Genomic DNA, 25,284 nt, shown 5'->3' with positions numbered 1-25,284 from the left:
ACTAGACATAAACATGTTTGTATGAGAGTGCCTTGTATCGCCTAACACAATTCTTCTCACTTGAAATATATTTATCAGCACATAATAATGAATTAATTTGATATTATGTCGTATTTAGGTGTTCTTATGAGCCTGTAATTTGGTTGTAACATTACTTGAGCTATAAACCGTATTGTTTCTGCCAGGAACCTACTGTAACAGTGCCAGCGCCTGCTTTGTGGCATCAGATGGTAAAAACCTGCGTCTCTATCAAGCCGTTGTGGATGCCAGAAAACTACTGGATGAGCTGTCAGATCCAGAAACATCTGTGAGTGAACACATTCATTGCTGCTCATTTGAAATATGTTATTTCTCTCTTGAACATATAAAACCTATGAGAATATGTTTTCCAAATTTCTTTACTGTAAAGCTAAGGAATCTGGATTTTTGTTTTTCTCATCTTTCTCATCTTTTTTTCTTTTTGTAAAGACTAAAACGTGCTTTACATCTTTAAAACCCTCTACACCTAATTCATGCTATGCATAACAATTAGTGGCGTTCACGGATAATTACCGAATGCTCATGCATATTTCTGTCCAGAAACTGGTGGGCGAAGTGTTCAACATTGTCAGTCAGCAGTCCACAGCCAGACCTGGATGTATCATTGAGTTGGATGTCATTACAAACCAGGTTAGCAGCTCTGCTTTCACACGCAGCTCACATCAGCGTTGTGCAGCAGTTCAGTGAAGTCCTTGTTAACCTTTCTGATCCCACGTCTCCGTGCATCCAGTGCGGCTCCAACACCCAGCTGCTTCATGTCTTCCAAGAGGATTTCATTTTAGGTTACAAACCTCAGAACGAATCAGAGGCTTTCACACCAGCCTTCTCGACTGGAGAAGGTAGAGGGCAACTGCAAATTTAACAGGGATTTTTTCTTTCTGTCAATTTGGTCATTAAATACCCTTTTTTTTTCTGTGCATGCAGATTACCAACCTGCCCCATTTTCTGAGAAGTTCTTCTTGGTGGTAATAGAGAAGGATCTTAATGGGAACTCTGTGCTGCAGATGTGGCACCTGCACCTCCAATCTGTGCAGGCCTGCGTTGGTAAGTCCAGCTTTGCAGCAAAAGATAGAAATCAGATTTATTTTGGATATTATTAACACTGAAGAACATCATATTGAATTCCTTCTGCGGAGTTATAGGCCAGAAATCTATGTAAAATTTTCCAGATGAGCCCAGCCAACCATTTAGCTTCCAGAGCCAGCTCCTGGTTCCCAGTCAGGTCGTGAATGCCGACTCGTCCCCGGAGACCTCTCCAATCAGACCCCTGCCTCGATCTGCTTCTTCAGCCAACTTGCAATCAGCAAGCAAACTTATCCTCAGCTCCAAGCTGGTGTGCAGCAAGCGACTAGACTTACCGCATGGGGTGGAAGTTACCAGGGCAACGCCATCTGCAGGTTGGCCAGAATTCATTTTTATCTACCTTATATGATGATGATGATGATGATGATAATTTATTTCAGACAGACATTTCACCAACAAAACAGACTTTCATGTTTCTAAGTGTAAATACAATACCTTATTATTAAATCTACATACTCAAATACATGTAAATACAGTCTGAAAAGGAGTATGATGAAGTTTAACTTATATAATCATACCTCTTTTCCATTCATTAATTCATAGCATAAATATTATTCCTGTTTCTGGTATCTTTTCCAAAAAAATAAAACAATAATAATAATAACTATAATAATATATAATAATGACTATAATAATATTTCCTGAACCAGATGAAAGTAATACATACATATACAGTATATATACTGTATTTATGTATTACATATGCATCTACCTAAATATATACATAAATAATATATACCTATTTACACACCCACATATATTTACACACCCCTACACCCAATTGCCCAAGTCATCCACAGTGCTATAATTCCCAGCCAAATTCATCATCCCTGTTCATCCTTATACTTTTGAATAGTAACCATTTTGAGTATTTTCTTAAAATGTCTCATGCTTGGACTTTGCTTCAGCTCTTTAGTGAGTTTATTCCAGATCTTCATTCCAATGACAGAAATATTTTACAGTATTATTTTTGCCTTGCTGGCACAACATTTTTCACCTCTGTCTTTTTTAGCTATACTCAATTAGATTTGAACTTTTTCCATGTCATGGATAATTTGGAAAAGCATGTTTCCAGACATTTGGTTAATTTTGGTATTTAGATGAAACATTTCATAAATCATCTTCTCCCTGCTCCTTCTTCCAGGTCACCTGAGCTCCTCCTCCATCTACCCTGTGTGTCTGGCTCCGTACCTGATCGTTACCACTTGCTCTGATTCTCACGTGCGCTTCTGGCGCTGCGCTGTGGAGGGCGACGATGGAGACGACACGGACAACCGGGTGTACCGCTGGGAACCGTGGGTGCTCATGAACGAGGAGGAGGACAACAATAGCGCAGTGTCTGTGTCGGGACGGCCTGTCGCCGTTTCCTGCTCCTACATCGGCCGGCTAGCCGTGGCCTTTAAGCAGCCATGGCAAGGACTGGTAGGATATGAGAACTCTGTCTTTTATTACCATCTTAAGAGATTCTCTTTGAAACCTTTTCATATGGTAAACATTGTAATATTATAGTTCTGCTTAACCACTCATAGATGAAAACAGCAGCATATATTATATAAATGCACTTTAGCTAAAGAAGTGAATGGAGCAGAAAGATGAACTAGATTAGAGGAGATAATGCATTTAAACTCGATGTGATCATTAGTTCTGTCATATCTATTGATTATTCTGATTATTAATAAGATTAAAAAAAGTTGTCACATTTCTCAGATTTTTCAGTTAACCACTGTAGCTTGTTTAGACATGGATATGAGCAAATAATCAAATTTATTTTTTAAATGAACACTTTATTGCCTAAAATGCAATGCTAAAACTACACCACTTCAGAAGTTTTGGGTAAAACATATTTACTCCATACTCCGGTTAGTGATTAATCAATGACTAAATTTGTTAATGATCATTTTTATAATTGATTAATCACGATTGTCTTCAGGACCTTTACTTTTTCTCAGGCAGAATTCTCAAAGAGTCTCCTTTTTGTCTTCAGCTGCACAATTCTGTCGAAGACTTCTCCATGCATGTTTCCATCTATGAGTGTGAATCCACTGGAGGCTCTGAGTGGGTCTTAGAGCAAACTGTTCACCTTGATGACTTTGCCAGACCTTCTTCAACACTGGATCCGAGAGTCAGTGTGGACTCCAACCTTTTTGTCTACAGCAGGTCAGAATGGAACCATTTACTTTTTATTATTTGATACTTTCTGTATTTTATGGATGTGTTTTGTTATTTTTTTATCCTTCAGGTCTGATTTGTACATGAGCAGAGACCATAGCTCGCCCAACATCAAGCACTTCATCCACCTGGACTGGCTATCGAAAGAGGACGGCTCTCACATTCTCACAATTGGGGTGGGCTCTAACATCCTCATGTACGGCCGCATCTCTGGCATGGTCAATGAGCAGACCAGCAGCAAAGAGGGGGTGGCAGTAATCACCCTTCCTCTAGGGGGCAGTATCAAACAGGGCATCCGTTCACGCTGGATCCTGCTTCGCGCCATTGACCTCCTGTCGTCCGTGGACGGGACGCCTTCTCTGCCGGTCTCCCTGTCCTGGGTGAGGGACGGCATCCTGGTGGTGGGTATGGACTGTGAAATGCACGTGTACGCCCAGTGGCACCAGGACAAGAAGCCCGGTGAAGGAGAAGAGGGCAACCTGTCATCCGCAGACATCGCCGGAGGTCAGAGCGCGGTTACCTCCTCCGTCTTTGAAGGGAGAGCCAGGTCCAAGAGTGTTTTTGAAGGGAGCACTGGAGTGGATGAGGCGCTCCGCGCCCCCGCAGGACTACAGGAAGGTGGACTGTTTGAGGCGGCTCATTCTCTCTCCCCCACTCTTCCGCAGTACCACCCAACTCAGCTGCTGGAACTCATGGACTTGGGGAAGGTCCGACGGGCCAAGGTGGGTCCCTTTCCGCTCGAAAATGAATGCTCAGAAATAGCTACTTAAAATCTGAAGCGTATGTCTGAATTTGTTCAGGCCATACTTGCCCATCTGGTGAAGTGCATAGCCGGAGAAGTCGCTGTGGTCAGGGATGTGGAGGCAGGTGAAGGCGGATCCAGGAGGCATCTCTCCCGAACAATCAGCGTGACCGGAAGCACGGCGAAGGACACCATTGTGGCTGGCCGAGACGGAGGGAGGGATTACACGGAGATCAACTCCATCCCTCCACTGCCCCTCTACGCCTTGATGTTGGCTGACCTCGACACTTCGTTCAAGGGAGCGGAAGAAAGCGCCAAAACGGCTAAGGTTGTTGACGGTGATGCAGCTCAAAAATCCTCAGAAGACCAGTATGCCGATCTCTTCCAGGTGAGCTATTAGAATTAGTCTCTTCACTGTGCATTTTGATTTTTAGGTAACTAAAACTGTTTCCTGAATGTCCAAACAGGTGCCAACAGTTACTACTGATGACTTTGTGAACTTTGCTACTGATAAACCAGAGAGGAAGTCTCGAGTCATCAACCTCTCTCAGTATGGACCCTCTTATTTTGGACCGGAGCATGCTCAGGTAATTGCTCTCTTTATTGACCTTGCAATTTCTGTACAGTTTTTTTGTTATTATGTATATAAATGTAGAGCAAATAATACTGTAATAAAGAGAATTAAGCACATTTTGACATGTTAATACTTTATTTTGATAATCTCATAATTTTATTGCTGTGTGGGTTGAAAGCTGAGAGAAACTTAACTTGTTCAGCAGTTTGCTTCTCTGCACAAAAAGGAATATATATATATATTTCAGTTCTCTGTTTCAGTTGTTTTCTTTTTTGTTTGTCTCCAGGTGTTATCCAGCCACCTCATGCACTCGAGCCTCCCAGGACTGACCAGGCTGGAGCAGATGTTTTTGGTGGCCTTGGCCGACACGATTGCTACCACAAGTGCTGAAGTTACGAGCTCCGCTGATCAGCAGTACACAGGTTACTATAGGCTTTGCGTTTACCTGTATCCGCTGCTGTCTCTTATTTTGTACCTTAACGGTTACACATGAGTGAGCATTCTGGCTACAATGTGTTTATTCTACTTTAAATGCTGCTTCAGTTTCATAGTAAAAGCCAAAGATCAGATGGTAATTCTAATGCTATCTAGCGAACAGCAGCAGGTGTTCTGCTCCTGCATTGATTCTTGTCATTGAACATTTATATTAATACCAGAGGCGATGTCACACTGTGTGAGAGAACGAGCAGTTGCTGTAAAACAAGCTTCTTTTTAAAACAACATGGTCTGACTTTAAAAACGTATATTGGCTATTATCATTACTAAACCCTAAAAACAATCCCAGTGTTTATTCCTCAAAGAATGAAAACTCTTATCTTGACTCTATTTTGTTTCAAAACCCTAGAAACATTTATAAATCCAGCATGGGCAGTAACAGATAAAGACTGAAAAGAATAAAAGAAAATCTCTTAGCTCTTGTTTTGTGTACTGTAATTTCTCCTTGTTGTAGCAACTTGATTGACATGCTTCCATAGAAAATAGTTTCAGTTCTAAAAAAGAAAAACTTAATCTTCTTCAGTTCTAAAGTAAGTTTTTAGTTTTTCAGTAACGATTGACTTTGAGATTGTAAGAAATTTATTTCTTAAAATTGTTCTTGGATCACAATAATTAAACTTAACAGCGTTCAGTTTCAGCATTTTTTAAAACCTAACATTACACTGTGCCTTTCCTCCAGTGTAGGCCATATTGTCATATTTAGGATTATGCAGCTCGCATTTAAGATCATGGATGCCTCTGACACGACAAATCAATCAACATGTGGTGTGTTGCCCTGCCTTTTTGTCTACCATCACTGCAGGTATTAACCTTTGTAAGAGACAATACTCTTTAAAAGTTGTCTAAAGGTTATAAGCGTGTAAGACAAACATGCTTTTTTTGATTGCGTTTTTTCCAGCGTGTCTTTAATCTCCAACCATCAAATCTTCAATGACCAAATCAGCAAAAAATGCCTGAACTGTTCCTCCGTACTTTTTCATTATCATTGTCTTTTTTTCTTCTTCTCCAATTTTCCCTCTTGTTTATTTAGTCTTTTGAGAGCAAGACATAAGCAGGTTGTTCCAGGGCAGAGTAATCACAGAAGAAGGTTCAGGGTCAAGAAACACATTTTCTTTGACAGGATTGCATGAACTGAAATATTACAGGAGGTACTTTTTTGCATTTATTCTGTAGCTGTTACTTGGTAATAACAAATCCCTTCTGTTTGTTTAGGTGGTGAGGCTCTTGATGAGTGTGGACTGAGGTACCTGCTCGCCATGCGTCTTCACACCTGCCTGCTCACGTCTTTGCCTCCCCTGTATCGTATGCAGCTGCTTCACCAGGGTAAAAAAAAAAAAGAAAAAACGTAGTTTGTAAAATCACCAGTTAAGGCTGTCGGGTGAATCAAATAGGTTTCAATATATTGATCCGTCTTGATCTGGAGCACCAAAAAGTATTTAATAGTGTTGTTTATGTATGGGTGTTTGTGAACTGTGTGTGTATGGAGTTAAAGAAGTTTTATTCATTTAAAATGAAGAGAAGTACTACTAGTTACAGTCACGTACACACATGTTTTCTGTCTCCAATCTACTGCAGCTTCTACTTGGTACAATCTGTATAACCTATTTGGAAAGTCTTTAATCCTGACATTTATGTATATTAGGAGGAGATGGCTAAGTGAAATGTAATATATTTCCTAAGCAGTCATCCTTTATTAATTATCCTCCTTGTAGAGGGTGTTACTGACCTTCTGCTGTCAACCTTGTAATCTGTCTCACAATTTTGTCAGACATAATTTTTATTTCTGTACTAATACCACTGTTATTGCCCCTATGCAACGTTCAAATCCTCCAAGAAGCTTAGTTTTTGGTTTTAATTAGCTGAAATTTGAACCTCTTTGATGATATGTTTTAGCCGCATGTTATTTCAAGGCATTTTACAAAACTGTCGGGTTCATGTTTCACTTTTATTAAATCTGTTTCTGTCCAAATTCAATTCAAGCCAATCATGCTTCTCTCTTCTCTCCATCCCTCCATCCATCTCCATGCCAGGCCTTTCCACGTGCCACTTTGCATGGGCCTTCCACTCGGAGGCGGAGGAGGAGCTGCTGAACATGATTCCTGCCATGCAGAGAGGCGACCCACAGTGGTCTGAGCTGAGAGCTGTGGGAGTGGGATGGTGGATACGTAACATCAACACGCTGCGGAAGATGGTGGAGAAGGTACCGATAAAAAAAATGTAAAAAAAATCCAGTCTGAATACATTCAGAAAATCTAGAATGAAAATGTACAGTAACCTATAATTTTTATCGAGAAAAATTTCTAATTCATTTTTTGCTTCATCTACATATTTATGGTACAAATTTGCTAGATTAACTACTATCAACATTTTGCTCAGCATGTCTGTATATTTGCTGTTAAGTATCAGATTAAGGATACAAGGAAACCAAGTAACTGAACTGTTCTGTGTGACATCAGCTGGGAAAAGCTGCGTTCCAGAGGAACAGCGACCCTTTGGATGCTGCGCTGTTCTACTTGGCCATGAAGAAAAAAGCTGTTCTGTGGGGTCTGTTCCGGTAGGATCACGTCACGGGATACACTGCTGCTCTGTGTATTGTATGTTTGTTTCCAGTGTATTTTTAAACCTCATTGAGATATTCAACAGTCTCATTTCCATCTCTCAGGTCTCAGCATGATGAGAAAATGACTCAATTCTTCAAAAACAACTTCACCGAGGACCGGTGGCGAAAAGCAGCTCTAAAAAACGCTTTCTCCCTGCTGGGAAAGCAGCGCTTTGAACAGTCTGCTGCTTTTTTCCTATTAGCTGGCTCCCTTAAAGATGCAATAGAGGTGAAGAGAAATACACACACACACACACTTTCTGATTTACACACATAGATACCCAGGCACAGCTTATTACTTCTGAGTCTTCTCCTGGTCTCTGTTTTCATTTCCCTCACAGTGGCAGTAAAATGAAAGAAATAAAAGTCTATCAAATTTAAATTTCTACATGAAGCATAATAATGATATATGTTGCTGAGAGCAGCCTTTGAGTAAACACTGAACGCTGATAAAATTCATAACAATCTTGCATATTTTTCTTTGGCCTTAGGTTTACAGCCACACAGTCAAAACATGCAGATAGAAAATAACAAGAAAGCAACTTTGAGCATTATGTGTTTTTAACTCAAGGTAAAGTGAGACAAGAATAACCAAGTTAAGGAAATCTAGGATGACTACATGCAAATTGCATTCTTAGGTCCATGCTCTGTGAGCTCTGTTGGAGTTTCACAGCAACAAAATAACAAGGTTTCTACATAGTCTGTTATTAGTATGAAAAAATGGGGGACATTTTTATTTATCACATTCCATGTCTTTAAGTATGGAAAAATTACATCTTGATTTTGGAGAAAAGTTTGAGTTTCTATACTCTTTCTTATTCTGCAAAGACAAAATAATGGCATTCCAGCAAAATTAAAGCATTTTTACATAAATTTATGTTAAGATGTTCATCTGTGTATTTGGTAATGCTAATCATAACTTTTTTTGTCCAGTTTGATCACAGTAGTTTATGACTTACAAACATATTTACAATTAAACATTTAAAACAAAATCCAAAAAGGCTGTTGTCTTTTGTTTTTGGTCACTACTTCAGCTTAACTCTGCATTTATTCAGTTGATTTGTGAAATGAAGGTATCGCTTGTCATAAATTACAGGATCTAATCTAGAATGTGTTAGGAACAATTGTTAGAATCCTCAAACTTTTAGCTCTATTAACTGTTGCTCTATCATCGATCAGAATACCTGAGTATTATTAGTTCAGCCGTTTGAAAATGTGTCATGTTGTCTTGTTATTTTACCCTTCGTATAAAGTTTAGTTGTAAAGTACTGTAGACTGAATGCTCCTTCATGATGGGCAGGTGTTGATGGAGAAGATGGAGGATCTCCAGTTAGCCATGATAGTAGCGAGGCTGTACGAAGCCGACTTTGATAATTCGTCCACCTGCCAAGGCCTCCTGTACGAGAAGGTTCTGGGCTGCAACCGGGACGGGAGCGCTTATCACTGCTCCAGGCTGCATCCAGACCCGTTCCTTCGCAGCATAGCCTACTGGATCATGAAAGATTACACTCGAGCCCTGGACACACTATTGGAGAGAAACCCAAAAGAAGAGGAGAATCCGGGTAAGCAGAAAACCTCGGGGATAAAATGAGCCTTACTTGCTTTCATCATGATTTTTGTTGTATGTAATTCTTATTCTTCATCTCCTTCTCTTCCCTCTTGTGCGTCAGATGTGATGGTGAAGTCTTGCAACCCTGTGGTGTTTAGTTTCTATAACTACTTAAGGACACATCCTTTGATCATCCGTCGGCACTTTGCGAATCCAGAAGGCACGGCGACAAATGTGGGCCTTACTGCTGAGAAAAGCGGTGCCGATGAGATCAACCTTATAGAGCGCAAACTGTTCTTCACTACTGCCAATGCACACTTTAAAGTAAGCTCAGTTCTGAAACGGTTACTATCCAGTAGATGTCTTTAATCTTTGATTTGTCATAATTATGTGAGGTTGATCTGTTAACCATGTTTATTTTGTTCTGTAGGTGGGTTGCCCGGTTTTGGCTCTGGAAGTGCTCTCCAAGATTCCCAAAGTAAGCCGGAAATCTGGCTCCTCGTCTCCCAGCAAAGCTCCGTCGAAGGCAAATGTGAATGTGAGCCAGCTGTTAGAAAATGGCACCCAAGGCGGTTTGGACTGGGGCTCCTCCGCAGCGCCAGCTCCTGCCTGGGGAGCCAACGATAGCGTTGGTGGGCTGGACTGGAGCCAGCCTGTTGTCAAGGTGAAGGAAGACGAGCTGCAGCTCGACTGGGGCGATGACAAGGAAGATGATGAAGATGAGGATGAAGATGGCTTAACCATGAAGAAACCAGAGATCGAGGACAAAGGCTCAAAGAATGATGGTCCCAAACTGCATAGAGAAGACTCACAGGTATATATAGCTATTAAAAACAGCTCAAATCTCAGATGAAATCTGTCCTTATTTATTTTTGTTTTCACTTTGCTTTAATATTCATATTTTTCTTTTCATTATCAGTTTGAACAAACTGCTATATATACAACAATCATGCACATAAAATAAATGTCTTCAGTCAGGAGCAGCAATCCCACCAAAACATCAATCTTTATTTTCTTTGACTCAATCAAATTGTCCTGTGTTTTTTGTTGCTGTTCTGTAAATGTCTATTTTGGCCATTTTTCCTTGTGTTGGTCTACCTGTAGTGTGTCATTTTTTCCATTTTTTGCAGTTTCTTCTACAGTTTGTATCTGTTGGGTTACAGTAAGGGATCTTTTACTGTAACCCAACACTACTATGTGTATTTAAACCATATATCCGTATCCTTTTTTATACTTTCTGTAGATAAATTACACAGGCTTAGTGTTGCACAAGTCATAGGATTCTTGTAACCCAAGTATTTTCAGTAACAAATTATGTGACTTCTTCCTAAATTATTTTATCACATTTTCAAAAAATGTGTGCAAGTTCTGCCTCTAATTTTCCATTATCTCACCAATAGGGTACACTTTTGACATTTTTTTTTTTACTTTACTCATAAATGTGTCTAATAAAATGCCAGCTGAGGAAGTAATGTGTGATTTGGCCAATGCTTTTAAAGAGATCTATGATAAGTGGCTGTGGCATTATAAATGAATGAAAGAATCTTACTATAAACAAAATAATAATAATTTATGGTTCAGAGTTCAGCATAAATTTGCTCTAAAATTCTGAGGATCCTCTAGAAATGTCTCTAAAAGTTTTTATGTCAAGTACCCCCTTAGCAGCACTACCGATGGCTTATTTTGATGGAAAAATAGCCACTGTCTCATTATCTGATGAACAGTCATGTACTGTATCAGAGTTGATATGTTTGTATTTAACTTGAAAACAGTTAATAGCAAGATTTGTTCTTTATGACACTAAAGGCTGCCCAAGTACCACCAGTGGAGCTCATAGAACATCCTGAAAACCATGGCTTAGAGGATTATTATTAGAAGATGAAGTAATATTTCATACTTTATAGGACTTCTTCTTTTATATCGTTTTTAAACCCTATAAACACTCAGTTTTCTTGTTTTTTAGGGTGAGTCCGAAGTGGATGTGATTGCAGAGCAGCTGAAGTTTCGTGCGTGTTTGAAGATCCTGATGACCGAGCTGCGAACGCTGGCCACGGGTTTTGAGGTAGATGGAGGGAAGCTCCGCTTTCAACTCTACAGCTGGTTGGAGAAGGAGATTGCAGCAATGCACAAGATTTGCAACTACAAGGTAAACGCCAAGAAAATGAACTCAGCTGGGGAGATCAGAAAGCTTTTCTCATTTAGTAATTCTCTGTACATATTGGTTAAAATACACAGGTGGAGGGAATAGAGGAAGGCCCAGAGGTCGAGAGGGATCGTACGGCGTCTGTGGACATTTCAGACGAGGCGCTGGAGAACATGGAGGCCGGGGCTTACGAGCGTCACCAGATGGAGCGGCGTCGTCTTCAAGCCAAGCAGCAGCACTCTGAGAGGCGTAAAGCCTGGCTGAGGAAGAACCAGGCCCTGCTGAGGGTCTTCCTGTCCTACTGCAGCCTTCACGGAGCCAAAGGAGGAGGGGTCACCTCCGTCCGTATGGAGCTTCTCTTCCTTCTGCAGGAGAGCCAGCAGGTGCACGCCATGCTGCCATTCACACATCCTTTATTTGCTGTTTGAATTTTTGGCACAGTTTTGAACGCTTCGTCTGTGTTTGTGTAGGAGACCACGGTGAAGCAACTGCAGTCCCCTCTGCCTCTGCCTACGACCCTGCCTCTGCTGTCGGCGTGTATCGCCCCCACCAAGACGGTCATAGCCAATCCCGTTCTCCACCTCAGCAACCACATTCACGACATCCTCTACACCATCACAATGATGGAGGCTCCGCCACATCCGGACATCATCGACGATCGGGTCAGGACTCAAAACGAGAATTTTTACTTTTGAAACTTGCAGGGATTGAATAAATTATGCTTTTGTGACTACTCAGAGGACTTCTTTTTTAAAAATATGCTAACTTACAGAAACTCTGTGTCGTAACTAAGGTGATTTTTTTGAATCTACTCCGTAAAGCACTGAAAACTGGAGCAGTGGCTTTTTTCTCTTCATCTCTATTCATATTTTATGGCAGAAGTTTGAGAGCAGCTTGGAAAACATTTGGCACCACCAGTACCAAATGTCACTGATGCTTAAAACAGAGAACAAGTTGCAAGCTTCTTGTCAATTCATGTGTGCTTGAGTTTGAACACAACCCAATGTTCTGCCAAAAAAATATTCTTTTTAAGGAAAGTACTGCTGGAGTTGGAAGTGTGCAGCTTTTCCTTGTATTTGTTGTTCATTTTCATGATATAATAACTATTCTTTCATCCTCAGGTAAATGCTCTTCACACCCTAGCAGCGTCTCTTTCTGCTTGTGTCTACCAAGCCCTATGTGACAGTCACAGTTACAGGTAACCACAGGTCCATCATTCGGTGAGAGACTTGATTTAACCCACTGCATGGTGAAAATAAACACTGTTTTGTCCTCTCAGCAGTCAAACAGAAGCCAACCAGTTCACAGGGATGGTCTACCAGGGGCTGCTGCTAAGTGAAAGGAAGCGGCTTCGCACAGAAAGCATTGAAGAACATGTTACTCCGAACTCTGCTCCTGCGCAGTGGCCTGGTAACCAGACACTCTTCTTGGGGTTTTCAACATTAAGGAGAGCTTCCCTGCCCTTAGGGAGCAAATCAAAACATGCATCCTCCCCAACTACATTAGTGCGATTATTTCCGTAAACATTTTGCTGTTCTTATGCTTGATGTTCCAGTCACACATATTTCACTGATGTTGTAGGGTTTGCCTGCTTTAGATTACAGTAAGAGCTTATGGACAAACAATGAACTTGATTTAAGTTGCAAAATGTACTGTAGAAATGAATAAATGGACATCGTATATTCAGACTAAATTAAACCAGTGACGGAAACAATTCCCCCAAAACATCAACATTTCAAAAGATGCCAAAAACGCCACAAACCTTAATGAATGAGTCGAGGGCAGTTTAGCTGAATTGAAACATTAACTGAAAATAATCAGTTGTCCTATTTCAGGATATTATGTAGTTTTATCACAAACTTATCAAAAAATAATTAAATTTCACCAACAGTAAAATTAACAGCCCTCGACAAAGCCTGCTGAATTTTGAAACTCCAAATCAGGTTTTATTGAGTTTTGGGATGTAAAAACCAGACAGGTTCACTCCTGCCAAGCACAGCCAGCACTTTTATGACAGCGCCACCGGTGGCTGGATGAATGAACAGGCTTATAGGCTTGGTGGAAGTTGGTTGAATACCTGCAGTTATTTTGACCCCCCCTGTAGAGCTCTGGCGCCCCTTACTTTGAAAAGCCCTGCTCTACATGGAACAATAAAGATGACAGAGACTATAATAATTTTCCAGAATCCTCACTGGGTGAGCGGGATGAGGAAGTAGCATATATGAAAGCATCAAAGGGATGACCTGGAGGAAATGTGAACAGCAGAGGGAGGTCTGTGTGTGTGTGGGTGTGTGTGTGCAGGGAGCTGGGGAAGCAAAGCAGACAATCTGTGTTTATGCAGAGAGGCAGATGGTGTTGTATAATAGGAGCTCCATGGCCTCCAGGAAAGAAATAGAAAGACAGGGACTTATCATGCAAATGTTTCATGAAAGAGCTCTTCATTGTGTCTGTTTTCTTTTTTTTCTATGACTTTGCAAATAATTTTGGGGAAAGAAAAAAAGCACCGTGTCCCCCCTCGCTGCAGGTGTGTCCTCCCTGATCTCCCTGTTGACGTCTGCGAGGGAGGAGGACCAGCCGAGGCTCAGCGTTAGGCTGTGCGAGGCGGTCGTGGCTGTTTATCTTTCACTGCTTATCCACGGCCTGGGCACTCACAACAGCAACGAACTCTTCCGCCTGGCCGCGCATCCCCTCAACAATCGCATGTGGGCGGCTGTCTTCGGAGGAGGAGCAAAAGTCATTATTAAGCCAAAGAGGCCTGAACTTCCACCAGGTAAAAAAAGAAAATGCAGTTTTGCATTCACACTCACACGGTCCTCACATCGTCTTCATCCCCCTTTGCCCTCCTCTGGGTATTCACATCCCAACTAACTATGATCTCATCTTGCGTCCGAGGCGACCGCTCCATCTTTCCGGAGTCTGTCTCCATCATTTTTATTCACCTACCCCTGACCTGATGATGTTCCAAAGATGCTGCTGCTGCCACTGGTGTGTAGTGTCTTGTGTGAGTGTGCCCTCTGCCCTGTGTCCCAGTGCCAGCTGAGTTTGAGGCAGCCAGTCCAGAGGAATCTCAGGAGACAGGAAGACCTGAGCAGAGCAACCTCTCCCCAAACCCCTCTCCCATCCCCACTGAAACCCAGAACCCCAATCGACCCCCTCCTCCTGTTTCAAGGGGAGAGGGGCTGGGCACTGTGGCCCCAGCAACTAAGGCCAGCTGTGAGTAACGAGGCTGGTAGATTGCAGTGCTGGTTTGCAGGATTGCGGTGCATGGTAACTGTACAGGTTTGCGTTGTTGCCGATGCTTGACTGACTCTCCTGCCTCTCTCTCTCTCATGAAGCTCCTGCTGAATGCCCTTCGAGAACATTAGAGCTGATTAGTGCTATGAAGACATTTGTGCTCATTGTTATGATAAGCAGCAACCATGTGAGGGTGTGAGTGGATTTGTGTGCGTACGCAGCATCGCATGTTCATGTCGTAATGTCTTCTATGCTCATTTTTGTTGTGTCACTAAACAGCTGCCCTGAGCCAGGAGTGTTCAGTGGCCAAGGCTGAGCAGCCCTCTCAGACTAGATCTGAATCTGAAACTAAACCAGGTACACTTGAAGAGGGTTAAAGAACTATGTGTTATCTAGAATACTAGAATGACGTCTACTATATTTATAGCTGTATTTCATCCTGAATGTACTGTGCCTTGTAACTTTTTCACATCTTGACACATTACCACTACACACCTGGTTGGGTTTTGAGATTTTATGTTGTAGACCAACACAAAAGAGTGCATGTGAAGTGAAGGGGAAATAAAATAAAAAGAATAAAAAAACGTTGACAAAAAACTCAAAAGTCACTTACGTATTTTCTGGGCCATTTTAGAGCACAATCAAGTAGCTGCATTACATTTGTTGTTTCAAATTGGGGTAAATATCAAACATGATTTGAAAAAAATTTGACTTTGTAATTTCACACTTTGAAATAGGCCTCTTTCTCTTTAAGAAGCTCCTACTCTTCACAACACTCTGCCTTCAGTACGTAATTGCAAAAGGGCTTCTCATTATGGCGCTTGCAACCGTTTTTAGGAGTGTTGGACTAAGAAGTAGTGTGTATAATTAGCTCAGCAGATGAGCACTTCCACCAGATGTTTGCTAATTGCTGCTGGCTAGTCTGAAGGAGCTGAATTGGGGCGTTAGAAGGGAGGGCTGCTCTGTAAGACAGAAGCTCATGAAGACCAAGGACCACAAAAAACAGGTCCGGGGAATAGTTGTGAAGACGTTTCAAGCAGGTTTGGGTCATAAAATAGTAGTCTAAGCTTAGAGCATCTTATGTGCCACTGTTGTGTCATCTGAAAATGGAAAAAATGTTGCACATCTACAAACCTACCAAAACATGACTATCCACACGCTGTTCAGGGAGAGCCTAACTCAGAGAAGCAACCAATAGGCAACTCTGGAAGAGCTGAAGAGATTCACAGATAGGTGGGAGAATCTGCAGCAACAATGAGAACTCATTGTTGAAAGCCTAAAAACGTACCATTCAAAGTTTTCTTTAAATTTTATGTAGGAAAGGAACCAACATGTGGAAGAGGCTGCAGGAGTCTTAAGACTGGGGCAAAGGTTTACCTTCTAGCAGCACAGCAAATTAGAATGGTTTAGCCCACAGGTGTCAAACTCCAGTCCTCAAGGGCTGCTGTCCTGCAGTTTTTAGATGTGCCACGGGTACAAAACACTGGAATGAAATGGTTTAATTACCTCCTCCTTGTGTAGATCAGTTCTCCAGAGCCTTGATAATGACTTAATTATTCTATTCAGGTGTGTTGCAGCAGAGGCACATCTAAAAGCTCAAAGACAGCAGCCCTTGAGGACTGGAGTTTGACACCCCTGGTTTAGCCGATCCATTTTATTTGTAAGATATTTTAAAAACTATGCATTATTTTTGTGTTGGTTTACAAAGTAAAATGACAATAAAATACATTGAAGTTTGACTTTGTATTGTGACAAAAAGTGAAAAGGTTTAAGAAGTATGAACTAGCATTTGAGACTATATGAACAAAAAACATTTTGCTTTTCTTGCGAAAATGTAGTGTGAATGCTGTAAGCTGAATGTTTTTTGGTGAAAATTGGAGAAGAATTTGAAGTCAACTGCAGAAGACTTGCAAAAGTGTAAGAAATGGGCAAATGCATCCGAAGAAAGCAAAAGCCCGCAAAACATATATAGTAGAGCAGTTGAAGAGGAGTGAAAAACTTTCAGTCAATGCAAAAATCCAACCCAAATTAGAAGTAGGTACAGAATACTGCTTTCAAATCTAAACTGCGAAGTCAGTTTGAGATAAAATGAGCTACAAAACTAGCTATACTAATAATGGCATGTAGGTTGTCACTAACAAGTTGACCTACAGTAAAATACCCGATGTAGCGTAAAAAAAAACCCCACATGTAAAAGCTAAAATTAGCAACAACAAAAAAAGGTAAAGCTAGCTAAAATGCCAATAGCATCAAGGCTGAAAGTAACATGTTCTGTGAAATCTGAAAAACTCATGTAAATCAAAAAATATCTTAAACGTTACGCCTAGCTATTGGTAGCATGTAGGCATGAGCTAACATGTCGACCCTCAGCAACATCCATGCAGTGTGAAAAAACCCACGTAAAAGCTAAAATTAGTTTGTTTGTTTTTCCCCCCTGAAGATAGGATAATGCGAGCAAAAACTTGAAGAGGGATTTTATGAAATCTTCTAACGATGCAAAAAGGTTTAAATAAACAGAAATAGCTGAAGGATATGACTACATTTTACACTTTAAATGGCATTTTTAACTGAAGTAGTTAGATGTGAAGGAGCGCAAAGATTTTGCCACAATTTTTCCAGAAATTATGAGATGTTCCATTCAATTCAATGGAGGCTAAGATTATAACAAAAAGCTGAATATTTCCATGTGCAGTAGAAGATGTCAAACTAAAAGACAGCCGTAATGTCCTCAATGAGCGAAATATGGCAGAAGTTGAATAAATAATAGATTTAACGTGTAGCTCTTTCGCCATGACTAAGTGTTTTTACTTGCGTATAACCTAATCCACACTTGCACTACCTATGCTGCTAGAAATCCAGGTTTATGGACAGAATTTTACACCGCTCATTTATAGTATTGCACTCTCCAGCTGTTATTGTGTGGAGAGAAGATTGGAGCTGGCATTTGGATGGCACATCTCTGTCATGTCTGATGTAGCTCTCAGCGCGGCCGGGAGCTACAAAGAGCTTGTTTGGAGCTCAGATGATCGTAAATGTCAGACTGTTGAATGAGATCTCTTGTTGAAACCCTGCCCTTTTGAGGTTTGCTGCAGTCTCACCTTCATGCTGCAGAAACTCAGCCATGCAGAAACTACATTTATTTTAGCTCCTTATTGACATCGTTAACACTTTTTAATAAAATAAACAATTATATCTGTCTCACTTGAGTGCTGTGGATTGAAGACAATCCTTTGTTTATGACTACTCGGCAAATGTGTCATCTGTGTTTGTCGTTTGTGTGTTTTAAGTATCACTTCCTGTTATTTATTTATTTATTTTTTTGTTATGTAATAGACTGTGTGGTATCTGTGTGTCTAACTGCACTGTCTACTCTGGTTTGTGTGTTGTCTTGTTTTGTCTGGTGCAATGCCAGAGATAGTCACCCAGGATGATGGTGCAGGTTTGTGCATACCCTACAGTGTCTTGCCCTGTGTCTCCATCCTAAATGTCTGTGTGTTTGTCTTCATGTCACCCTCTCCCAAATGGCTCACTTTTCATTTGGGTGGTAAAGAGACGCAGCCAGTCCTGGTATTTCTGATATGAGTAAGATCGTTGTTTGCGGTGTTAACTCCAAGTCCATGTGGCTTAGGCCCCTGATAGAGTGTGGATGCAGTGTTCCTCCTTCTGATCTGCTTTTACCTGCTTCTGGAATGGAAATGAGGCTGAGCCTAAGCTCATCCTCATTCTTCTCGCAGCCTCCCGACAGCTTTCCTTTTCTGAGGTTAATCGTAAATATCTTAAGCTCCTTGTTGCTCCTTCACATGCCAGCGGCCCCCCCTCAGCCGCCTGCGGAGGATGTGGACCGATACAGGCGCAGATTCAACATGAGGATGCTGGTTCCTGGACGTCCTGTGAAGGAGACCCCCGCCACCCCGCCTCCTGTGCCTGCAGAGAGACCCACCTACAGAGAGAAGTTCATTCCCCCCGAGCTGAGCATGTGGGACTACTTCGTAGCGAAAGTAAGACATTAAACTGACAAGCGGTTCGTGTGACGCACAGCCTCCTTGTTATATAAAACAAGAATTATTTTTTTCCCCCTTACCTTTATTCCTCTCTTCCTCTCAGCCTTTCCTCCCGCTTTCGGAGAGCAATGCTTTGTATGATTCAGACGAAAGTGGCGCTGAGGATGACGACGATGACGACGATGCCTTCCTCTCAGACACACAGATGACGGAGCATTCGGACTCCAACTCCTACAGGTTGGCTCCATCTTCTCCTGCTTAGATATAACTTTTTTTTTTTTGAGCCCGTGTTTCAGAGTGAAGTCTTACCGTTTGTTTTTTTTTCGGGTTTTTTTGGACTCAGCTGGGCTTTGATCCGTTTGGTTATGGTCAAACTGGCTCATCACAACGTCAAGAACTTTATTCCACTCACTGGACTTGACTTCACAGGTACACCCTTTCTTATTTCTAAGCAGCTGCTTAAATCGAATGTGGACCCACACATGCAACACATCAGTACACCTCTAAATATATTTAACCACACACTCTTTGTTTGCTATGATCTCAGATCTACCAGTCACTTCCCCTCTCAGCAACGCAGTGTTGAAGACTTTGGAGAACTGGGAACAACTTTTACTGGAGCGGATGAACAAGTTTGAAGGTCCGCCTCCCAATTACATCAACACCTACCCCACTGACCTGAGCACGGGATCTGGGCCTGCCATACTGCGACACAAGGCCATGCTGGAGCCGGACAACACGCCCTTCAAGTTAGTGTACTCAATCATACAGTGTGGGTTGATGAATTATTTGAAAAAAAATGTCATTTTTATTTAAAGACTCTATTTTCACAAGCATTTGTATTCAGACCCCTTTACTCTGATGCAATTACATAAAATTTGGGGACAATTGCCTACCGTTTGTATATGTGTAATTATGACTGGATGCTGTGAGTGCTTGGAAAATCAAAGTCAGATTGTTTGTTTGTAAACAATTATGGGGGAAAAAATACTATTCTGGTAGTATCACTAGAGTAGGGCAAGTGTTTTACAAATTGCTGGAAAAATCAAATTTTAATTAAAAAATTAACTGGATCGTTTTTGTTTTTTTCTCTATTATTGTTTCCAGGAATAAAAGCCATCAGTCCTTCCCAGTTCGACGTCTTTGGCATTTCCTGGTCAAACAGGAAGTTCTCCAGGAGGCTTTGATTCGTTACATCTTCACCAAGAAAAGGAAGCAGAGTGAGGTCAGCAGAAGATTCAAAAAGAGAATCCTGGTTCAGTTTTCCCTGATTAGCTGACTAAAAACAACATATCTACTTATTAAACGGTTCTTACTTGATCTGGCCCGTTGGATCGATTTTATTCCATATTTTGTCCGTAATTAAGAACAAACTCCCACATGATTATTTTGATGGTTAGAAGAGATTCTTCAGATTCTTTCAGTGAGGGTTTTATTTATGTGTTGTGAAGAGTCTTATCTGCGATGAATAACCTTCTTAATGTTCTCACTTTAATATAACACATAAGTTTTCCATCTGGTTGAAAATCAGAGCAGGACTAAAGCAAAATCAAATCTCAGCTTGTTTTCTTTCTTTCTTAATTGTTTATTATTATTATTATTATTATTTGCATGCGGATAAATGCTAAATATAAACAATTACAGAACACTGTAACATTTGTAGCCTTAGCAAATTTGCAATACACATTACCACAACCTATAACAACACAAAACACTATAAGACAATAAAACAACATAGCAAGATAAAATATTATACACAGCATCAATCCTAGAATTAACTTGAAGTAGACCACAATGAAACGAGAAGTCATGGAACCATCGTGCTGGTAACCATGACTACAAAGCTGGTCTTCTTTAAGAAAGTCTTAAAATGTTCCAGTCTGGAATCAGTGTCAAGTCCACATATTAAAACTTTACAAAAACATATCAATTTTAATAAATGTCATAGAGGCACAGGCAAAAACTGTTTTATAAAACTTTAAAATGGTTTTACTTTTGGAATAAAAACATTGTGGTGATCTAATGAAAGTTATCTACTGCAGATAAGACATTGACTACTCACAAGTACATGATAAAACCCCAATTTGAAAATTTTGAACTATTCCTGTAAGGATGGGGCAAACTATCCATGTTTGATGACATTGTTTTTTAACCTTCTCACTTTATCTTGCAAACCAGTTTAATTTTTTGAGATGAACAGACCAAGAATCACAACATTAGATTACAATAACCATTATATGCTCAGTGAAAGGATTAATTAGGCTCATTTAAATGAAGCAGGCATTATTTTGTTTGGTCGAAGGAAGAAAGCATCGAATCTTTATTATGATTTTACCATGTTTGTACAGTTTTCCTCCAGTATGAACCAACGATCTACAAAGAGCTCATGCAATTTTGCATTGAAAGCTTCCTGCTTTGATGTCTTTTGAGACCTTTTAGTGTGATTATTTGGACCAGTGAGGAATCGTCCATCAAACAGAGTGGAGACCTGACCATCCACCATAATGCTGTCAGACAGAGGGAGTTGCCCACTGAGCTTTTTCTCTCTCTAGTTATGTTTTTTCTTAGTATCATTATCTTTGCTTTGACTTCTCATCTTTAATCAAGCACAAGGCAGATCACTCCCTTCTGTGATGTTTGGATTTGTTTGGAAGAAAGTAATAACTTATTCCCCCCCCCAAAAAAAGAAAAAGAAAAGCTTTTATACCTATGAGACGCGTTCCAGAGGATTCGTGTGCTTAGTCTCGTGTTATTATAAGTGATTTGAGTGAGATTTCAGGCAGCAGCTACAAATTATCTATAACATTCAGATTCACTGTTCATCCATTCTAATGACGAGGACTTTATTTCAAGAGACAAATTTAGTTATTTCTATTTTTTAACAAGATTACAATGAGATTCTGTGAGTCCTCTTCATTTTCATTTCATGTTTTTTTTTCTGTTTGTGCATGTGTTTTGTGTTGTGCCATGTTGGTTTGTTCCGTGTCTATATTGCCTCTGTGTGTTGTGTAGTCTTTAGAGAACCATGTGGACCGTATAAACCCAAACTGCATAGCTGGAGCTAGCAGTCCCTATAAGGTAGTATCATTTACTGTCCCAGACCGGGCCCTTTTGTCTCTGAGCATCACTGCAAAGCCAAGCTTGAAGGAGGAAATGCATGAAAATGTTTATAAAAAATTTTAAAAAGTAAAAAATAAAAAGTCTGCCGCATAAGGTTTTGGTTTGTGGGTTGTGGCGTCACCAAACTGGGTGAAGTACTGGTTTTCTCCTCTCCAGCTTGGCCTAATAGTGACCGTTCTGGCTTTTTGATTTTTTTAAAATTTATTTTTCCATAAAGTCTCCTCCTGGCTTTTGATCCTTTCCTCTCACTGGGACATCCGTTCACATTTCTCCTCACAACCAAATCCTAAAAATAACACGTCTCCCTTTCACTGCTTTTTTCCTGCCTAACTGGACTGATTCTGCTGGACTTAAAGCAAGCAAGCGATGGCACACTCAGTAGATCCACTAACTTGCATGCTCACTGTCAGGGCTGCCGGAGGCTTTTGTAGCTGTGCGGTGTTTTTTTACAAAACCTTTATACTTACATTGAAGCCATGCGTCTACCATGCAGTGGTGCATCTCCACAAACTAAAGTGCTATCAGAAAGTGACATTTTTGTTGGTAATTCAGTTGAAAAAGTGGAACAATTTTACAGATCCACTGCTCATAGAGTGATACATATTTGTTTCTACCAATTTTGACATAAAAAGAAATGTAAAATTCAGTTTCTTAGAACAAAATAGTTGTAATGCAAGAAAGTGTTAGCCTACTGAAACAAATGGGCGGTTTCAGCGCCAAAATTAAGACTACAGTATTGCGCACCCAGTGGTTGAAACTTCCTTGTCGCAGGAGGTTATATCCATTACATAACCGGATACGATCTGATTAATGATGGGCCGACACCGGTAACTGAGCAAGCGGACGACACTCACAAATAAGGAGGAGGATATTCACTTGCGTTAGCTTTGGAGAGGCTAACTCCTCTCTGCCTGCTAGGAGAGGCTGCTAGCATGCAGAGGCTACATGCTAGCAGCCTCTCCTACCATGAAGAGGTTGGTCACCCACTGCATTTCCTTCTTCTTCCGCCGGCCACCCTGATTTCCAAATGAAATACAAAATCCATCCTCCAGTCCTTTCCCCCCCTCAGTTTAGCTAAGTTGTTTTGTCATGATGTCTGGTTCAGGATTGGATTAGCACAACCAGTATAACAGCTTTTGCTAATGCTCTTGCTAGGTCGTGACATTTCTGTGTAAAAAATGTTTTTTATTAGTTTTGTGCAATAAAATATTCAAAGAGTAATACATTTTTGATTGTATGAGTTAACAATCATAGAAATTAACAGAAATAGATGTTTGAAATATATCACTATGTGTAACAAATCCGTATGAGTTTCATTTCTTAAAATTGAATTACTGAAATAAATAAACCTTCCGATATAATTCTAATTTACTGAGATGCATCTGTAATATTCTTATTACTGCCTTTCTCTTTTATTTGAATGAAACTTCATGGTGCGGGAATCTTTTCTGAAGCAACTCAAAAAATCGAATGCCCCAAGCCAAGATTTTAAATTTACAGTCCTTTCCTGCTTCACTAATTTTACCGGGAAATTAATTTAATCTTCTTTTCAAAGAGCAAATCTCTCTGCCTTTTACTGACTAGCTTCAGATCCCTGAGCTGTAGCTCTGATATCTCCTCAGCTTTGGTTTTTCTTTTGCTGTTCAGGTAGAGGCAGATCTGGGCTATCCTGGAGGAAAGGCTAAAATCATTCACAAGGAGTCTGACATAATTATGGCTTTTGCCATTAACTGGGTAAGTATTTTTGCATTTTATGTCAGAATCTTTCTTGGAAATATGTATTTTTTTTGCCAACGTGCAAGAAGTGTATTGGCATTTGTCAGAAAATGTCCTTGAATTTAACAAATGTGTGTCATTTTCAATAAAGTTAGAAGCAGTTCCCCTCAGTTAATCATTGCCCCTCCTCCTCTTCCTTCCTGCTTCCTTCTTTTCTCAGGCTAATTCCAATGAGATCGTGTTGGCATCCACCCACGACGTCCAGGAGGTGGACGTCTCCACTCTAGTGGCCGTCCAGCCCTACACCTGGATAGGAGACGACTTTGATAAGGAATCCCGAAGGTCGGAGTTGCATCAAATGAAAAAATAATTTTAGTTTTTTGTTGTTTAATTCCAGCACAGAAAAACCCTACCCCTACTAAATCTGCACAATGCCTGTTTTTCTGTTTTGTTTTGCAGCTCTGACGACTTAGACCCCCGCTCCTCTCACACAAATATCGCCCAGGCAAGCTCCGTGTCCTTTGCACCGCCTCCAATGCCAGTCTCTGCATCCATGCCGTGGCTCGGTAGCGGTCAGACCAGCATGGGGGCCAGCGTGGTATGAGCTACTTTGTTGTAAAATCTCCAAATTTTGCACCAGGCAGTGTTGAGTTGGTAGTTCTTAGCCTCTAACAATAGGGGGAAACCAGGTTCTTTTCCCAATTCTGCTGTTGGGTAAAACTCTGTGAAGTGACTCTTGGTCTTTTTTTTTGTTGTTTGTTTTATTTTGGTCTGGTTAAAAATTCCTCGTATTTACTAACTGCAGAAGGAACATAAAACGTCACATTCAATCTTTAGCTCGAAGTCTCCGCTCATCCGCAGACAAAGTTTATGTTTTTAAACCTTATCAACATCGAGCCAAACAAAGCCACGCCGACTAAACACCTGACCTGCTGCTGAGTCTATGAGCGCTGATACAGAGGAGAGGGCAGCTCCGCGCGGCAGAGATGGCTTGCTTATAAACTCAGATAGCTCTCACAGCCGTCTGCCCAAGGTGCAGATTTGCGTCACAGTACCTTACAGCCAGAGACCTCGGCGTCCCAGCCGGGCTGATAAATGTGCGGTGCGATACACTGAAGAGGACGGGGCAGGCGGTGATCCTCTGCCTTATTTTTGTCGTTTTTACAGATCTGAATCCTCGTGTGCTGAATAGTGGAGTTTCTTTCTGCAATAAAAAACAGGGGTTCATTTTATAATGTTCCTGGTGTTTGCTTTTGAATCTTTAGCAGGTGAAAAATTAGTTTAAAAGCAGAATTTTTCTAGAAATTTGTGATTGTTTTTCTAAATTATGGTTTATTTACTTATTAGGACAAACTTACTGACGTGTGGAATATTTGACCCATCCAGGAGCATTTTTTGGAAAATAGATTTGCGGAAATGTGTGGTTCAATGGTGGGGCAACATTCAGCTCATATATGATGTATACAGCTGAATTTGAAGGTGGCTTAACCTGAGCTGAACAGAAAGAAAGACAAAAGGAGACGGAAACTTTTACTCCACTTTTAGGGAGTATATCAAATTTTGCTGCTGCGTGTTTTTTTGTTTTACTCCTTTGTTTTTTTACAAAGTTTCTAAATGACAAGAAAAATGGTTCACAGCAGCAATAAAAGACACGAAGCACCAGATTTATTTTAACACCTAATGTGTTTGGATGACATTTTAACTTTCTTGCTAAAAATCTTAAAAAGTTGCCAGATGAACGAAAGCCGTCTGAGCATCACCCAGCCTCCTCAGTGCTTCACTGTAGACACAGATTTCTTTCTTTCTTTTCTGTATTATTT

At 40.7% G+C, this 25,284-nt stretch overlaps 1 protein-coding gene across 2 annotated transcripts in view; it reads left to right on the top strand.

Moving 5' to 3' along the window:
• The window catches only part of dmxl2 (Dmx like 2), a 45,102-nt gene that overhangs the window by 16,031 nt on the left and 3,787 nt on the right, over positions 1-25,284 (top strand). The window contains exons 15-47 of one of the 2 annotated variants that reach the window (XM_023332726.1): positions 186-307; positions 580-669; positions 770-878; positions 964-1,083; positions 1,209-1,436; positions 2,267-2,544; positions 3,107-3,279; positions 3,362-4,013; positions 4,092-4,421; positions 4,501-4,620; positions 4,894-5,029; positions 6,315-6,425; positions 7,133-7,302; positions 7,559-7,656; positions 7,765-7,930; positions 9,002-9,263; positions 9,372-9,574; positions 9,681-10,064; positions 11,214-11,396; positions 11,486-11,776; positions 11,864-12,055; positions 12,515-12,591; positions 12,673-12,803; positions 13,918-14,163; positions 18,435-18,625; positions 18,732-18,865; positions 18,972-19,057; positions 19,176-19,377; positions 19,736-19,853; positions 21,641-21,706; positions 23,396-23,482; positions 23,685-23,806; positions 23,924-24,062. In XM_023332726.1, the coding sequence (XP_023188494.1) occupies positions 186-307; positions 580-669; positions 770-878; positions 964-1,083; positions 1,209-1,436; positions 2,267-2,544; positions 3,107-3,279; positions 3,362-4,013; positions 4,092-4,421; positions 4,501-4,620; positions 4,894-5,029; positions 6,315-6,425; positions 7,133-7,302; positions 7,559-7,656; positions 7,765-7,930; positions 9,002-9,263; positions 9,372-9,574; positions 9,681-10,064; positions 11,214-11,396; positions 11,486-11,776; positions 11,864-12,055; positions 12,515-12,591; positions 12,673-12,803; positions 13,918-14,163; positions 18,435-18,625; positions 18,732-18,865; positions 18,972-19,057; positions 19,176-19,377; positions 19,736-19,853; positions 21,641-21,706; positions 23,396-23,482; positions 23,685-23,806; positions 23,924-24,062 (6,017 nt within the window). The remainder of the gene's footprint in view (positions 1-185; positions 308-579; positions 670-769; positions 879-963; positions 1,084-1,208; positions 1,437-2,266; positions 2,545-3,106; positions 3,280-3,361; positions 4,014-4,091; positions 4,422-4,500; positions 4,621-4,893; positions 5,030-6,314; positions 6,426-7,132; positions 7,303-7,558; positions 7,657-7,764; positions 7,931-9,001; positions 9,264-9,371; positions 9,575-9,680; positions 10,065-11,213; positions 11,397-11,485; positions 11,777-11,863; positions 12,056-12,514; positions 12,592-12,672; positions 12,804-13,917; positions 14,164-18,434; positions 18,626-18,731; positions 18,866-18,971; positions 19,058-19,175; positions 19,378-19,735; positions 19,854-21,640; positions 21,707-23,395; positions 23,483-23,684; positions 23,807-23,923; positions 24,063-25,284) is intronic. The other variant, XM_014469034.2, reaches the window with a different exon arrangement.

The sequence above is a fragment of the Xiphophorus maculatus genome, chromosome 4 (assembly GCF_002775205.1).
Source record: "Xiphophorus maculatus strain JP 163 A chromosome 4, X_maculatus-5.0-male, whole genome shotgun sequence".
Taxonomy (NCBI): Eukaryota; Metazoa; Chordata; class Actinopteri; order Cyprinodontiformes; family Poeciliidae; genus Xiphophorus; species Xiphophorus maculatus.
The sequence above is the reverse complement of the archived record's forward strand: the minus strand, read 5'-3'. Positions and strand labels throughout refer to the sequence as shown.